Source organism: Mastigoproctus giganteus, chromosome 3 (genome assembly GCF_048544385.1).
Source record: "Mastigoproctus giganteus isolate SK-2022 chromosome 3, ASM4854438v1, whole genome shotgun sequence".
NCBI classification, from domain to species: domain Eukaryota; kingdom Metazoa; phylum Arthropoda; class Arachnida; order Uropygi; family Thelyphonidae; genus Mastigoproctus; species Mastigoproctus giganteus.
The window spans coordinates 232,001,185-232,017,766 of record NC_143577.1 but is presented as its reverse complement, the minus strand read 5'-3'; the positions used below and the strand labels follow the sequence as shown (position 1 = coordinate 232,017,766).

The 16,582-nt window shown below is 35.6% G+C and overlaps 1 protein-coding gene across 1 annotated transcript in view; it reads left to right on the top strand.

The window, feature by feature from the left end:
• The first annotated feature begins 1,141 nt into the window (after positions 1 to 1,141).
• LOC150088837 (twinfilin-1-like) overlaps positions 1,142 to 16,582 on the top strand; it is a 63,229-nt gene continuing 47,788 nt past the window's right edge. Inside the window, exons 1-2 of the mRNA XM_090370936.1 lie at positions 1,142 to 1,245; positions 10,822 to 10,899. Of these exons, the coding sequence (XP_090227062.1) occupies positions 1,221 to 1,245; positions 10,822 to 10,899 (103 nt within the window). The 5' untranslated portion in view covers positions 1,142 to 1,220. The remainder of the gene's footprint in view (positions 1,246 to 10,821; positions 10,900 to 16,582) is intronic.

Below are 16,582 nucleotides of genomic sequence, written 5' to 3'. Positions count from 1 at the left end.
AGAATTTTATATTACAACAAGACAATGTTGTAATATACCCGAAGCACAGCGTTAAGCTAATCAAGGACTTTTTAGCAGTTAAAGAACAGGTTGGGGGCATTGCACATTATGGTGTGGCCATCCCAATTGTCTGACTTAAACCCAATAGAGTTTTTATAATTATTTAGACCTCCAAATCTGGCCATCTTCACAGAATTTATGGGGAACCTTGCAGATCGCATGGAATAAAGTTAGTCACGACAGTATAATAAAATCAATGGCCAGAATGCACGTCTGTGTAAGGCAGTTATAAAATCCATGGAGGATATTTTTATGAAAAATCAATATAGTTGTTAATATTAATCATTATTTAATATATATTTTGCTATAGATTTTTCAATGCTTAATAAAAATCTTAAAATACTTTGTAGTGTGTTGTTTTTTTATATCAAATCTTACATTGTCATAGCTAATTAAAAAAAATAATAAAAAATAAAATAATGATAAATAAATAAATAAAAATAATGAAATTGTTGTCATACGCTGTTTCCAAACCAGTGGGAGTGTTCATAATAATATCATTCTTATTTATTTCAAACGTGTTTTTTTTTTCCTGCAAATTTAAATTTTATAATATTTAAATTTTTTATATCATTGAAATCAGTCAAATAGAATGTAGGATCTGATTGCATAAACTTAGCTTGCTTTTACTATATCACGTGGTTTTAGTAATTCCACCCTAAAAGGTGCATATTATTTAAGCACTGGACTCCTCACTGGAGAGAAATTGTAGAACAATATTGTTGAATTTCTCTAGTTGTACAATAAAAGGTATATTTTTAGTTTATGACGTCATCTATTTCCATTTATCTCATTCATCCATAGTCTCTCCGATCCAGGGGCGTCCTGGGGAATGTGGCGCCCAGGTGCAAATCGCAATTTGGCACACCCTTTAAAATTTTCTTCATATGTGTATGTGAGTTTTAGGTTTTCAGGCGCCCCTTGAACGTTGACGGCTGGGGGAAGTGCACCCCATTAACATTCGGGACGGCCCGTCCCTGCTCGGATCGTTTTCTGAAATCCTTATCTTTCTTGACTACTGTTATGCTGAAGATAATATCAGCAAGCATTTTAAGCACTGAGAAAGAGGGCAGCACCTTCTCCAACACGATGGTGTTCAGGAGGTGTATGTACCTTCCGGTTTGTTGTAGGCATAGTTGAGAACAACTTGGCAGGTGAAAATGTGTCATCAGACAGGTATTCAAGGTAATATGGATTTTGTTGAGAATTGATATTTTTATTAGTGTCTCGTATATTGTAGGACCTTCGGATCCGAATAAGAATGACAACTTGTAAAATTAGTTTAGTAGTTTTGTGATTCTATCACGCTTTTCTCTCACACATATTGTATATTAGGATAATTGGATGTATGACTGCATCAACGAAGATGGAGTAATTAGATTTCCACGTTCTTGCGACTTCTTAAAAAAGGTGACTTGATTAGCAGGTTTTCTGAAGGTTAAGCTAATTTACAACGGAATGAACTTTATTTTTAATAACTCTGCTCTGTTGAATCTCATAATTCCGTTTATAGCACTCACCAAATGTATGGATGTGTACTATAAACCGAAATTAAATTAGATATAAAAATCTTATGAAACACCGAAGAAGGAAAATATACTTCAGCATTGAAAAGTTGAAATAGAGAGTTGTTTCAAGAAGTAACCAAGTATGAATAAATAAATAAATATATGATGAAATTAAATTGAAAGTAAAATTAAGAAAGAATGGCAAACATAAGAGGTAGCATTAGCATGCCCAGCAAAATGCTGCATAGAACATAATGTATGTTAAAGTAAGATTAAAAGGAAAAGCATTGTAAAAAGCAAATACATCTAAAACCAATAAGAAAAAGTAAGGGATGAGAGGGAAAAAAAAACCAGAGAAAAATAATATGGAAAGAATACATACAATTTTTTTTTTTTTTATAAAAGGTAAATATACCATCAGTGTCATAACTAGTAAAAGTGGGCCCCAATGGAAAGTTTAGTGTGGGCCCCTGAAAATATTTGTTTTGGTAAAAATAAAAAATCCTTAAAAATTGCCCTGGAAGCAGCAGCTATACTAATACCACTTCATCTCTATTCACTGCAATTTTGCTTGTGCTGTGCAACTAGCTAACAATAAACATGCTTCGTGTGAAAAAAAAAAATATTGTTCTTAGACATAGTAAATTTTATCATAAACATAACTAAAATACTTGCATTTTTACTTAGGTGGGCCCCTTTCGGTTGTGGGGCCCCAATGCATTGCATTGGCATAGTTACACAACTCCACTGTACAGCGCCTCCGTAGCCAGGTGGGAAGGAGCATCAGTGCGTAGCACACGCTTCTTGATTAGACCGGGGTTTGAGCCCGTCACCACCAAATACGGAAGATGCGGAAAGGCCAGGGAATGACCACCGCACATCCCGGAGCAATATGGCCTTAGTTGCTAATGCTCCTAAAAACCAAAAAAATAACAACTCCACTGTACACCATAAGTTTAAAAGCCAATAAGAATAAATTTAGATCAGGGACACCTTGATTAACAATAAGACCAAATATGAATTATCATGATATTGAAACCATAAACTAACCATGAAAAATCAAATAAAAGAAAAAAAACAAAAATAGAGAACAGATAATCATTGTATTCCTTATCATTAAAGCCACGAGACAACAAAAGTTGTGGAAATTACTGCATTTCACACCTTGTACAAATCTATGTAACGAGCAGACACTGACAAACTGATGTCAGCCTGCCGATATAATAGACTTGGTGCCACTGGCCTGACATAGCTGAGTGGTCATGAGCACGAGTGCAGTAGCACACGCTCTTTGAGTGGACCGGGGTTCAAGCCCGTGACTGCTAAATACGATTGGCATTTGTATTGATTGATTTATTGTAAGCTCTACTGACCTGGTGGTCGTGCCGGAGTATAAACAAGAACATATATAAATTTATTCTTTATTATTGGCTTTTAGATTTATGGTATATTTACCTTTTATTTAAAATATTAAAAATTTTTTGTGTGTTTTTTTTACATTATTCTTTTTCTAAATTTTTGTTTTCTTCTCTCACCATACTTATTTTTCTTAGTGGTTTTTAGTTGTATTTGCTTTTTACAGCACTTTTACTTTTACTGTCTTACTTTAATTTAACTTATGTTATATTTATGTATTACATGTGTGTACAGTAATTTCTGTAGCATACAAGTGTGAAAGACAAATGTGCGTTCATGACTGGTGCTGGCTAAACCAGTGCAGCATTCCCTCCCTTCACCGTCAGTCTCTACTATCCTTCTTTCTTCCATTTCTTTTCTCCTATCTTGCGTGTGTATATGTGTACACATGCATCTGGTTTTCAGCACTGGATTTTTTTTTCCCTTTCTGCTATTTTCTTCTTCTTTCCTTACTTCCTGCCATCTTTTGAATGATCCAAGCTAGCTTAGACCTCAAGGACCTTAGACCTTAGATCTTAGATCTAAATGGATGTTAGATGAACTATTGAGACAAGTGGCAGAGAAGAAAAGTGTATGGGATGCATATAAATTATCAGGCGATACAGAAGCCTATGGTAGATATAAATTAGTCTGTAATCTAGTCACAAAGAGGTTAGGCAAGCAAGGCCAATTATGAGAAGTATCTAGCAAAGAATGTAATGCAAAGCTTTGGACATTTAGTATGTGATAGTTAAGATCTGCCATGGTTAATACCTTAGTTGTGGCCTGCCTCCTTGTGTCATAGGCAGGTGCTGGGCATACTTTCCTAGTGATTGTCTTCCTGATAACAAAGAGGCCAGAAACAACTAAACAACAGACTGTACAAACATTACGTTATTCACACTTCTGGCCATTTTACAGAGTTCTGTATTACCACAGTGCACCATGGAGATGTTGAACTGGCATTCAGGAGCTGCCCTACATAAGATACTATATTAATGTCAAAAAATTAATGTAAAAAAATGTCAAATATATCATGGGAAGACTTTTGATCATATTCTTCATAGTGCTAGTTTCTTAAATTTTTTTTCCCTTTTTCTTCTCTACCCAACTCCGACTAAAATTTATTCTATTCTATCCTTATAATATTGGAAGACCTTTTAAAAATTTTTTTTTTGATTACATGGTTGAATGGTCTTTGGCAAACAACAGCAGCCACAAAAATTGGCGTTATCCTCATAAATCTTATTATTTCATTAGTAATTCTATACATGTTAAGTTTGATAACCTGAAGGCATCATTTCACCATTCCGTGATATTGGCATGCTGTTGCATCATGCTGAATGCTTCTCATTTGTAGACAAGTAATAGATGCATGTTTTTGTATTATCCTTGTAACTGACTGCTTGTTGCCACATACGAAATGAGACTTTAGCCTACATGTACAATAACTGTCTTGCGTATATTAAGGTATCCACCTAGTAACAAATGCTTTTTATCTTTATTCAGTAGCAACGTGGTTGTTGTTATTTGGTTTTTAAGAGCATTAGCAACTAAGGCCATATTGCTCTGGGGATATGCAGTGGTCATTCCCTGACCTTTCCGCATCCTCTGTATTTGGTGGTCACGGGCTCGAACCCCGGTCTAATCAAGAAGCGTGTGCTACACACTGCTGCTCCTGCCCACCTGGCTACGGAGGCACCAAAGCAACGTGGCATACAAGCAGTTAATGCTGAGGGAGAAAGGCTTAATTATTATTGATGGACGGAATGATCAATAATTGATTATATGCAAATTAGTTGATTGTGAAATCTGTGATAATAAAAGTGATTGATCATGGCATTTTCATAATTGATTATATGTAGATTAGTTGGTTAAGAAATTGACAGCTGGAAACTGAAGAAAAAATATACTCTCTCTCTCTCTCACACACACACACACACATACCCAACAATTTTGCACATCACTAGTAATTATTGCCCTCATAGAGAGGTCATTTTTAGTTGATATATTTACAACAACAAAAAAAAAAAAAAAAAAAAAAATCTGTTCTAATCAGCAAGCCTTCTTTGTCAATAATTCCTGAAAAGAAACATGAAACCAAAAATGTCAATGGAAAATTTAAAAGAGGACTGAAGTGTATTAGTCTATACAAGACACTTTTAAAACATTTAAGCTTCCACTAGCATTATATGATCTCCACAGATATAAAAGCCATGTAGGAAGAGTATACTAGAATAAATGCAAATAAAAACCATTGATTTGGGTGGTCTGAAAGCATATTGACCTTGCAAGAAGCCATACCAAATCCTTGAGTCAAAAATGTCTAGACTAATTGGACAGTTGAGCAGGAATCTTATCTTCTGATGAGTCTGATCCAAATTTAATCTCCATAGGAACCACTGTGTTTAGCCTGGACTCGGTGAAACTTACCACCCTGACTGCATTGAATCAATGGTGATGTTTCCATTGTGTCAGATGGTTGGGTGATGCATAGACAGCAAAGGGGTGGACAGGATATGCTCTGTTAATGGTGAATGTATATTTTATAGGTCAGCCTGGCTTGCTGTCAAGGTAATCAAGTGGCACTTCTGGGAAAAGGAAAAATTCTTGTTCTGTCCTTTTCTGTGCCCAGTTACTTTTTCCATGGAACAACTGTCGTTCTCTACTTTTCTATGCTGAAACACATTTTCCTTTCTTTCTGTTTAGGCAGCATTTTTTTCTGTCCTAGTGAGACTTTTTTTTCTGTAATTGATGTGCAATTTATTGATACGTATTTTCTGATAGGTTGCACTGAGAGTCTAGCAAAAAATTATAGAACTATTAGAGGAATGTGGTTTCTGAATAATTCTTTACAAGTAGTCATTTTTTTTTCAATGGATTCAAACTTTTAGTTCCAGATATCATTAAAAAGGGATGCTATTTCACAATCAACTTTGAAGTGGTGTGAAGATTACTTAAAAGGCATGTTGACCTTTCATTTTCCATTAATCATCATGTTAACATTGCCCATCAACGTTCTGCTGATTGCACTGTACTGAAAGAATAGAATGTGAAAATTGCTTTACAAAAGTTTAATTTGGAAAGATGCATGGAAGTTGGAACTGAATCAATATCACTGTGTGGATTATCCTGACTAGCTAAAAGGTTTGTGGGAGCATGATGCCTGAACAGCTTGTCCACAGAACATGAAATCAACATACACTGCAGTTGTACTTGTAACAGTGAGTGCTTGTGTAGGTTAGCATCAGTGAGGTGTTCGAAGTATGATAAGCACCAAGAAATATTTTATACTGGTATACTTATGAAATTTGGCATCAGTAGCAATGCTACTAAAAGATTTACAGAAGTGAGGCATTTGCTAAGTGGGCCTTTGCAAACATTTAGCAGGAAAAGAAGTGATTGTTCAACGGTTTTGGATGAGCAAAGCTCATTTATTGCCATATGGGGGAGCAAACACTAAAAGTGCCACATTTTGGCAATAAATAACTCTCATGCCTACATAAATTCAGGCAACACATAACACAGTGATGTGCATTCACTGCCATTCTTGAGTTCTTTTTTTTTTTTTTTTTTTTTTTTTTGAGGAATGCCCTACCACTACTTTGAAAATCTGCATTTCCACAGTTCAGTGATATCAGCTGTTTATGCCAAACTGTCTTAGGCAAGGATGCAGTCAGCACCATAACATTATTCCATTATTCATGTTAACATTGGCATTGACTGTCTATGTTTTCCATATGAATGGTACTCTAAATCCCCAACTTGAAATCAGCTGATTTTTTTTTTGTTAAATCCCAACAAGGAGTGGGGCATTTCCCTGCACTCAGTCAGTTCCAGTTGATGTTATTTTCTGTAGTGATGTGGGGGTAATACCATGTCAACACTGAGTACTGAAACATGGTGGTGGACGTGTTGAGCAGTTGCTGCTGTAAATTTGTTATGAATCATGTCTCTTTTACATCACATTGAACAACCATTTCTTCACCTGCTCAGTGTTTGCAAAGGTCCACCTGCTGAATGTCTCCAATAAGAGCAATGTCACATTGCTCTTATTGATGCTATATGTATAATGTGTAAATTTCCGAGCCATTCTTTATTGTCTGTTTAGAGCTGAATTGCAAATTAGTTTCTCTGTAAACAGTTGCTCATGACGGAAGCCTGTTTGTTATAAGAAATTGAAAATCTTATGAGTTGACTTTTCAAACTCTCAAGCATTTAGTATAACTGCACATGTGTGTTACCTTCTGCTAGAGAACATTGATTTCATTTGAGTTACAGTCGGTTTGCATCATTTTGTTGCAAATATTAAGGTGTGGTTTTTACTCTATAGTACAGTTTTTTTTTTTTTTTTTAGTTGTTGACGCATCGGCTTCTGTGGCCATAATGCACCTCCCAAAGTTTTTGCATTTTACTCTGATCCAAGCCTGAGGTGGGATTCGAACCTGTGACCTTTGGGTTGCCAGGCAGGCACTTTACCCACCTGGCTAGCCTGGTCGGCCTATAGTACAGTATAGTATTTTTAAAATGGACAACAAGCAAAAAGTTTTAAGCATTGAGGATAAAATGAAAGTTATTAGAAAAATATAAAATGGGAAGAAATATGTTTGCTTGCAATTTTAACATATCAAACTTAATAGTGTGCACTACATGAAATTCAAAACTAGAAATCTGTAGTCATTTGAAAAGAGTTTTAGCAAAATGAATTGCATGCCTAATCCAGACATTTTATATTGATGAGGCGCTTTTAAATTGGTGTAAACAGCAAAGGACTGAAAATATCCCAGTAAGTGGTCTATGTTTACGGTTAAATCTGAACATTTTGTCAAATTATTGGGAACAGAACTTAGTATGTTCCACTTGTTGGATAGATCAGGTAAGTTGCATCATAATGTATATTTTGAAATTATATGTTATAAAATAGGGAAACTAAAGACTTGAACAATACAACTAGTCTGGAATGGTTAAATTTGGTGTGGTCCAAGGTGCACAAAGGATATGCAAACAAAGACATTTTAAATGCTGATGAAACAGGACTTCTATAAATTAACTCCTGATAGAAAATTAAAATTTATGGGTGAAAAGTTCGTAGATGGCAAACTATCAAAAAGATCATATTGCAGTCAAAAGTTCATAGATGGCAAACTATCAAAAAGATCATATTGCAGTCCTCATTTATGTAATTTGAATGGGACAGAAAAGAAAAATTTTTGCCATAGAAAAATTTTAAAATCCATGATGCTTCAAAAATATTAAAAAGTTACTTTTTCTATATAGCATAAATAAAAAAGATTGGATAACATCAGCCTCATTTGAATGGAGACATGATTGAAAAATTCTATTTCTTTTAGACAGTGTGCCACATACAAAGTGGTTGAAAGGAATGTAAAAAAAAAAAAAGTGTTTCTTCCAGCAATGACAGCAAATGTCTAATACAGCATTTCCCAAACTGGAGTCCGTAGACCAGTTCTAGAGGGTCCGTGAACATTCAGAAGGTATCAAGTAATATATGTTATTTTCTTAAAAATATACTGATAGAATCACAACGAATTTCATTACAGAACGTTATTTATTTTCATACAATTAGTATATATAATTGTATACATATTTCACATTATTCATTCTATGTATAGCAAATTGATGATAAATAAAGTAATTATTATGTATCTGTATAAAAAATAAGAATAAATTTGAGTTGTTTTGCACATAAAATTTTGAATTTTCTTTTCAGAAAATCCAGTATTCACACACACACCCCAGGTGGTTATAAAATAAGTTTCCCTATTTAGGAGACCCTACTGTCAAAACGGTTATATGTATATATGGTCTTTGGTGGCCCCTAGACATTAGTCTAAATCCACCTAATTTTATTGTCTGTAATATCCAAACTGGAATTACCACAGGCCTGGAAGAGAGAGAGAAAAAAAAAAAAAAAATGTGTAAAATTTATGTTGCGTATAATGTGTGTGTTTATGTTTATAGCCTGGCCATCTAGCTTGGATACAACATAAATGAAGTACTTCAAGCTATCAGTGAAGTACTAAGCTTTTGGGTCATTTTTATAAAAACATAAATACCCATTGTAATACTTCACAAATTGCATATATTTAATGTTTTTGAAAAATGCTTCTGGTCAGGAAAAAAAAATGTTAGATTATACAAAATTATTTAATGTTCAATATACTGTACAAATAATATTGTACATATACATATATAAATTTGTGGTTTAATTTATGTATTAAAGTGAAACAGTGTTTGGTGAAAGGGAGTTTTATATAAGTTAATTAAATTTTTTATTATTAAATTTCTAGTAATATCAGTATAATTTGAAAAATATATCAACCTCTGTTATGGCAAGAATGCTGCAGTCCCTTCAATGATACCAAACCAGATTTGACTATTTTTTTTTATTAGTGTTAGCTATAGGACACAAAAGCTAGAGCTTTTGCTGTACCCAATTGATAGAGAGAGAGAGGGGGAGGGAGAAAACATGTTGCTAGATTTCACCTGACTACATGTTTCCTCCTCTTCCTGTAGGTATCAATCCAAAATGCACAAAGATGGCTTATTTCAGAGTAGCAGCTTGTTGCTAAAAAAAAAAACTTTCTATAATCTAGTTTATAATTCTTCCCCATTACTTAATTTATGTCACTTGTTTTTAGCATTATTTAATGCACCTCTGTAGCCAGGTAGGAAGGAGCAGCAGTGCGTAGCACACTCTTCTTGGTTAGACCGGGGTTCCAGCCCGTCACCACCAAATACGGAGGATGCGGAAAGATCAGGGAATGACCACCGCATATCCTGGAGCAATATGGCCTTAGTTGCTAATGCTCCTAAAAAATCAAATAACAAACAAACAAGCATTATTTAATACTTGTGAAATTTCACTTTCATTCAATTTACTATTTCTCCCCCCTCCCATTTTCAGATCCCTCTCCAAGGTACCTGGTTACCAAGATCTTTAACCCACATATTCAAAGTGTCTTCTCATATGTGTTCCCTTTTGTCTTGAAGCAGTGCTGTTTGGTGCTGGTTATTAACCATCCTTCTGATCTTCACATCATCTTCAAATTTTGACATCAGTCTGCATCAATGACATTTAAGAAAAGTGGGAACAGGGGTGCTCCTAACACCAGTTTCTGATTAATCCATTTCTAACCTTTTGTCTCCTGTTGTGTAGCTATCCATCTAAGGATCTTACTTGTGAATCCAGTATGTTCCAGCTTATATAACAATGTCTCGTGCAGGGCCAAGTCAAATGCTGTGGTAAAGTCCAAATAAATAATGTCAAAGTTATTTCCTAAGTGTGACTCATGAGTGACACTATTATGATATCAAATTAGTTAAACAAGATTTTCCCTTTACAAAACTGTTTTCTAAAAACAACTTCTATTGCATTCTTAATTGTTGCTTCTGTGAAGTTTCTCTACCACTAAAGTCAGACTGACCTGTAATTATCCACTTTATTCTTAGAACAGGTTTTTCTGCCCCCAAAAATTGAAAGTTGGTCCACAAACATACCACAAGAACCAGCACACTGTCTTGAGTAGTCTGTGCACCAGAAGCTAGAACTTGTGTGTGGTAGTGGTGGGGGTGTTGGAATTGAAGTTTATATCAAGTTAACTGTCAAATGCAACACTTACATTTCCTGATACCTGACTTATTTCTCTCACAGTAAGGCAATGGAATATGAAGTGTAGCAATATGTTACGTTGATATCGTTTTAGAAATATTATGAAGATCATAGATGTGGTAGTTCCTAATGATTTTCTCTTGAATTTATGTATATCATCCATAGACAGTTATCTTGCTACTTTTGGTTAGTAATGATATATATATGTGTATATGTTTTTTTCAGCTAGTGATGAACTTCGTGCTTTTCTTGGACCATTGAAAGAGGGATCAGTAAGAATTATAAAAGTAGAAATTTCAGAAGGTGAGTTTATTTCGATAAAATTATAAGTTAGAATTTTTTTGTTTTGATATAAATTTAACTTCTGCATTTATCATGTGGAATAAGTTAACTGTTCTTTTTATTCAAACTAGTTTTTTTTTTTTTTTAATATAGGTGAAATTCAGTTATTTAGTTAATAATATATCTACTCAGTTATTTTAAAAACAGAATGACAAAATATTGTATTTGAATGCGCCTTAGTCATTTTTGTTTCAGTAAAAATTGGAGCAAAATTTGCTTGAAATAGTGATGGTCAAAAAAGTATGTGTTTTAGGTTGTTAGAAATTCATATCTTTCAATAATAATCATAAAGTCATTATACATAATAAAGTCAGTTATATCCCTTATAACATTACTCAAAATATGAAGGTTTATTCATGGAGATATTGCCAACTAAAATTGTATAGAACACTTGATTCCTTTTATGATGTTCTATAAAAATGTAGCATTTTTATAAGAACTTTATATCTGTCTTACTTCACAATTAAAGAATTGAAGTCCGCCAGTATGCATGTGTGTGTGTGTTTTAAAGATAAGACAATTATAGAAATTCAGTGTACGCTGCTCTTCGTGGACTAATGTTATTAGTGGAGTCCCCCGCAGTTCAGTGTTGGGTCTGCTGTTGTTTTGTATATTTATCAAGGATATTGATGAAGGTATATCAGGCTTAATGTCCAAGTATGCAGATGATACAAAGATTAGCAGGGTTGTTAATGGCAGTGTGCTGCTGCAACAGGATCTAGAAAAGTTGGGCAAATGGGGTGAGAAGTGGCAACTGAAGTTTAACATTGACAAATGCAAAGTGCTGCATATGGATAGAAGTAATCCCAGAGAAACGTACCAACTGTGTGATATTACACCATTGCCAGCCTTAGCAAATGCGGGGCCCAATTGGAGAATGCTGGCAGGGCCCCTGGAAAAATTAAATATTAATCCCTCAATATTTTGAAATAATGAAAAACTACAATTTTTAATAATTAATTGTTTATTATTTTTATATTATTACAATTTGTAAACAATTACCAGAAATGTTGGCAATATAAACAAAACTAGTCAGAAGGATATTTTTCTTGCCCATTTATCGGTAAAATCTTTGAAGACTTTCTCAAAATTTAAATTCCTTGCTTCTTCTCTTTCAATGGATACAATAGCAAGGCTGATGACTCTTTCTTGAAGCGTTGTCAACCTTAGATATTAGCATTAGTAGACGCAGCTTATGCAGCATCAGCCAGAAAAAAAAAAAAAAAAAAAACTTCCACTTCACCCCTCCGTTCGTTCAAAATACCTGTCCAGCTGAGCCTTAAATTTATTTAGGTTATCAACTTCCACAACAAGGGATGGAAGTCTATTCAACCAACCAACTACCCGCTGGCTAAAGGCAAATTTCTGGGCATCTATCCTACATCTGTCTTTCCTCAATTTGAATCTATGTCCTTTCAGCTGATTATTCTGAGCAAGAGGCAGAATCCCATCAGCATTGAGCATGCTCAAACCATTCAAGGCTTTATACACCTCTATCAGATCACCTCGTCTGTGCCTAGTCTCCAGACAATGTAATTTGCAAAACTTAAACCTTTCTTTGTAAGAGCAACCCTTTGTTCCATTCACTAACCTTGTTGCCCTTCTCTGTACTCGTTCCAGCAGCTCTACATCCTTCTTGAAATGAGGCCTCCAGACCTGTATACAGTACTCAAGGTGTGGCCTGACCATTGCCTTATACAAGGGAATAATCACCTCCTTATCCCTACTAGAAAAATTCCTACATACCATTGATAAGATACCATGAGCTACCCTTGCAGCCCATCTGCACTGCTCAGAGAACTTCATATCTGCCTGCACAATTACCCCCAGGTCCTTTTCATTCTCTACCACTGTCAGTGTAGTACCACAGAGTTGATACGTTGCTCTGGGGTTGCTGTTTCCCATATGTAGTACTTTACATTTGTCAATGTTAAACTTCATTTGCCACCTCTCAGCCCATCTGCTCAACCTTTCCAGATCCTGTTGCAGCAGCATATTGTCAGTAGTATCCTTAACAACCCTGCCAACTTTTGTATCATCTGCAAACTTGGACATTAAGCTTGATATACCATCATCAATATTATTTATAAATACAGAAAACAATAATGGACCAAACACTGAACCCTGAGGGACTCCACTAATAACATTAGTCCACGATGAGCAGTGTCCATTGATTACCACCCTCTGTCTTCTTCCCCTCAACCACTCCTTTATCCATAGCAGCAATTTGCCTCTAATGCCACACTGCTCCAATTTGTGCAGCAGTCTTCCATGTGCAACAGTATCAAAAGCCTTTCTAAGATCCAAGTATATAATATCAAAGTTATTCCCTGCATCCAGTTCTTTTGTGACTGCATCATAGTATCCAATCAAATTGGTCAGGCAAGACTTCTCCTTAACAAAACCATGCTGTGTCCGAGCTATAACTGAAGTCTTGTCTAGATGATCCTGCAGTGCTTCTTTAACCAGTGCCTCCATTAATTTTCCTGGAACAGAAGTTAAACTCACAGGTCTATAATTACTTGTGTCAGCCTTTGATCCTCCTTTGTGAATTGGGGTCACATTTGCACATCTCCAGTCTATGGGTACCTCCCCTGAGTCCAAGGAAGCTCTCATAATTATGGCTAAGGGTTTGCTTACTTCCTTTGCTGCCTCCTTTAATATAACTGGTTAGATCCCATCCACCCCAGGTGCCTTTCTTGTGTTTATCTTCAACAATTTCTCCTCCACTTTACTCACAGTTATTACGAGATTATCTAGGATTATCTAGCTTACTGCCAGAGTTGAATACACCTCTGGCATTCCCCTCGCTGAATAACTCCTCATATGTGAATCTCAATGCAAAATATTCATTTAGTTTGTTAGTTACCTGAGCAGGATCATTAACAGTTGAACCATCGATATCAAGTGGACCAATCTGATTCATCCCCTTCCTTCTAGAGTTTACATAAGTAAAGAACTCTTTGCTGTTTTTCTTTGCATCCCTTGCCAAAGATTTCTCGTAATCTGCCTTCGCCTGCCTAACCTCCTTTGTAACTTGGTTACAGATCAACTTATATCTTTCATAGGCTTCTGTGTCATGTGTTAATTTATATGTATCCCAAGCATTTTTCTTCTCTGCCATATGTCTCATTAGTTTATCTGACATCCATTTAGGCCTAAACCTTGAACAATATTTCTTAGTTTGTATGTAAAGCCTAGTAGCTTCCAAGATAAGTTCTTTGAACGCTTCCCATTTTGAATTTGCTGTTGGTGGTAACATCATCAGTTGGTCCCACTGTATAGAATTTAAATACTGTCTCAGACCATCGTAGTCACCTTTACGAAAGCAATAACCCTTCCCTTTACTCCTGATGGTAGTTACCTCTTTGAGTAAATCCCACTTCAGCACACTGTGATCACTGCCACCTAGTGGTTCCTCTATCTGCAGATTCTTAATGCATGAAGCATCACTACTGATAATCAAATCAAGAGTATTACTCCCTCTAGTTGCCTCCCGAACATGCTGATGTAGAAAACAATCATCCAATAAATCCGCAAAAGCCTTGCTAGTGTGTGAGTGACCAGCCTACAAATTCCAGTCAATATCTGGGAAATTAAAATCCCCCATTATAAGACTCTCTGAGTTATTGGCCCACTCTATTTCCCTGTACAGTTTTTTTATTATACTCATCAGAGTCATTAGGCCTATAGCACACTCCTACTCTCAAATTTGATCTCCCAATGCTTATGTCATACCAAACTGACTCGACACTGCATTGTCCAGCGATTTCGACTGGCTTCACTTTCTTGGATTTTATGTATTTCTTAATTAATAGCATAATCCCTCCTCCCTTCCTATCTTGTCTATCCTTTCTGTAGACGTTGTACTCCCCAAATTCCAGTTCTGCATTCCTTATATCTGTGTGACACCATGTCTCTGATATCCCAACAATATCTGCCTTTGATGCTTTGAGCAATACCTCAAATAACTCAAATTTATTTACCAAACTCCTAGCATTGGTGTACACGTAAGTATACATGCACCTGTTCTTTTTCTTAGCTACCCTAGCACAACCTATGTGTTTACTTGTACTGCAATAACTCCCATCAGTCTCTGAAATATCCTGCATCTTGTTTTCCAGGCTTCTGCTCATTCCAATAGAAGCAGTGCAAGAATCACTTTCACCTCTGCCAGTGGCTACTGTTAATCTATTAGTCCTTGTATCCCCCCCAAGCTAGCAGTTTTCCGACCCACCTAACACTGCCTCGATAGCATCAGCAAATATTCTTGCACCCTTTCTATTTAAGTGTATCCCATCCCTGTAGAAGCAGTCTCTCCTGTTAACAAGTACAGACCAGGCTGAAAAAAATTCTACCCCTTGAGCCTTGCACAATCTTTCCAGGGCCGAATTGATCGACAAGGCTCTCATCATATACTCCCTGGCGTAAAACATTTGATGTTTATATTCATAAAAGTTTCCTTTAGTGTTTATAACTTTTGCAATAAAATTTTCCGAATTAAATGAATTAAAGCACGGGCTATAATTCGGTTAATTTTATTTAAATTTGACTAATTTTGCATTCCACGAACTTGTAAAAATCAACAAAATATAGAAATAAAATGGTTGTTATTAAAATTGTTTGGTTTTCTTAAGATATAATGTGAGTACCCCTAAACGAAGAATGAATACCCAAAACATAAGCATGAGTACCTCGAGATCAAATTTTTAATGTGACCACTGTACGTTAGTGACGAGGCTTCTTCTTCGACCGACTTCGCAGTTTACACTAAACAGGGACCATAGAGTACTACTCTGTGACAGGGATATGACGAGATTCACATGACATGATAATAGTGTATTTCTGCCCTTACAGACACAAATATGGGTTTATGTAATCAATTATGAGTAATAATAATAATTTTTTTGTGGCACCGACTAAGATTTGTTTAAAGACAGTCTCTCTCTATACTTTGACATCCAGTGCAGAAGGTTTTTAAATGAAGAAGAAAGAGCTGTAGCAAGGTCTGTAAAATCACTTTGCAGTTCTTTACTTGTATGAAACAAAAAAATCAAGCCAAAATATTAAGGAAACAAGAAACTTGTATTCCTTGATCTGGTTAGTTAGTGATTTAGCTTCACTTCTTGCTTGGGCATCTTCTGATGCTATTTCCAAAAGTGCATCATTGAAATCACCAACTGGATACCTTACACTGCATTCGACACTCCCGCCTTGTTTCACAGAGAGGCTTTAAAGAAAGACCCTTCACATATTTTTGAAAATTACCATTTCTTTGTTGATGCTGAAAACAGCACGTATAGACAAAGTGTTCCAAAAAAAGGTCATTGCATCAGGACAGGTTTTGGCCATATCCCATAGAACTAGATTGTAAATGTGATAAGCACATGGTGTAAAAAATGTCCTTGAATTTTCCTGTAAAAGTCCTGCCTGAACACCTGAAACTTTTCCTTTCATATTAGCTCCATTGTCATAACCTTGCCCTCAGATATTAGTTATGTCTAATCCTAATATTTCGAATTCCTGTTTCAACACATTGTACAAATTTTCTCCAGTACTGCTCTTTACATTGATAAATTTTATGAACTGTTCACACACACCGACTAGAGTATTGGGGAGTAGAGTGTTTAGTGTCAAACAGCAC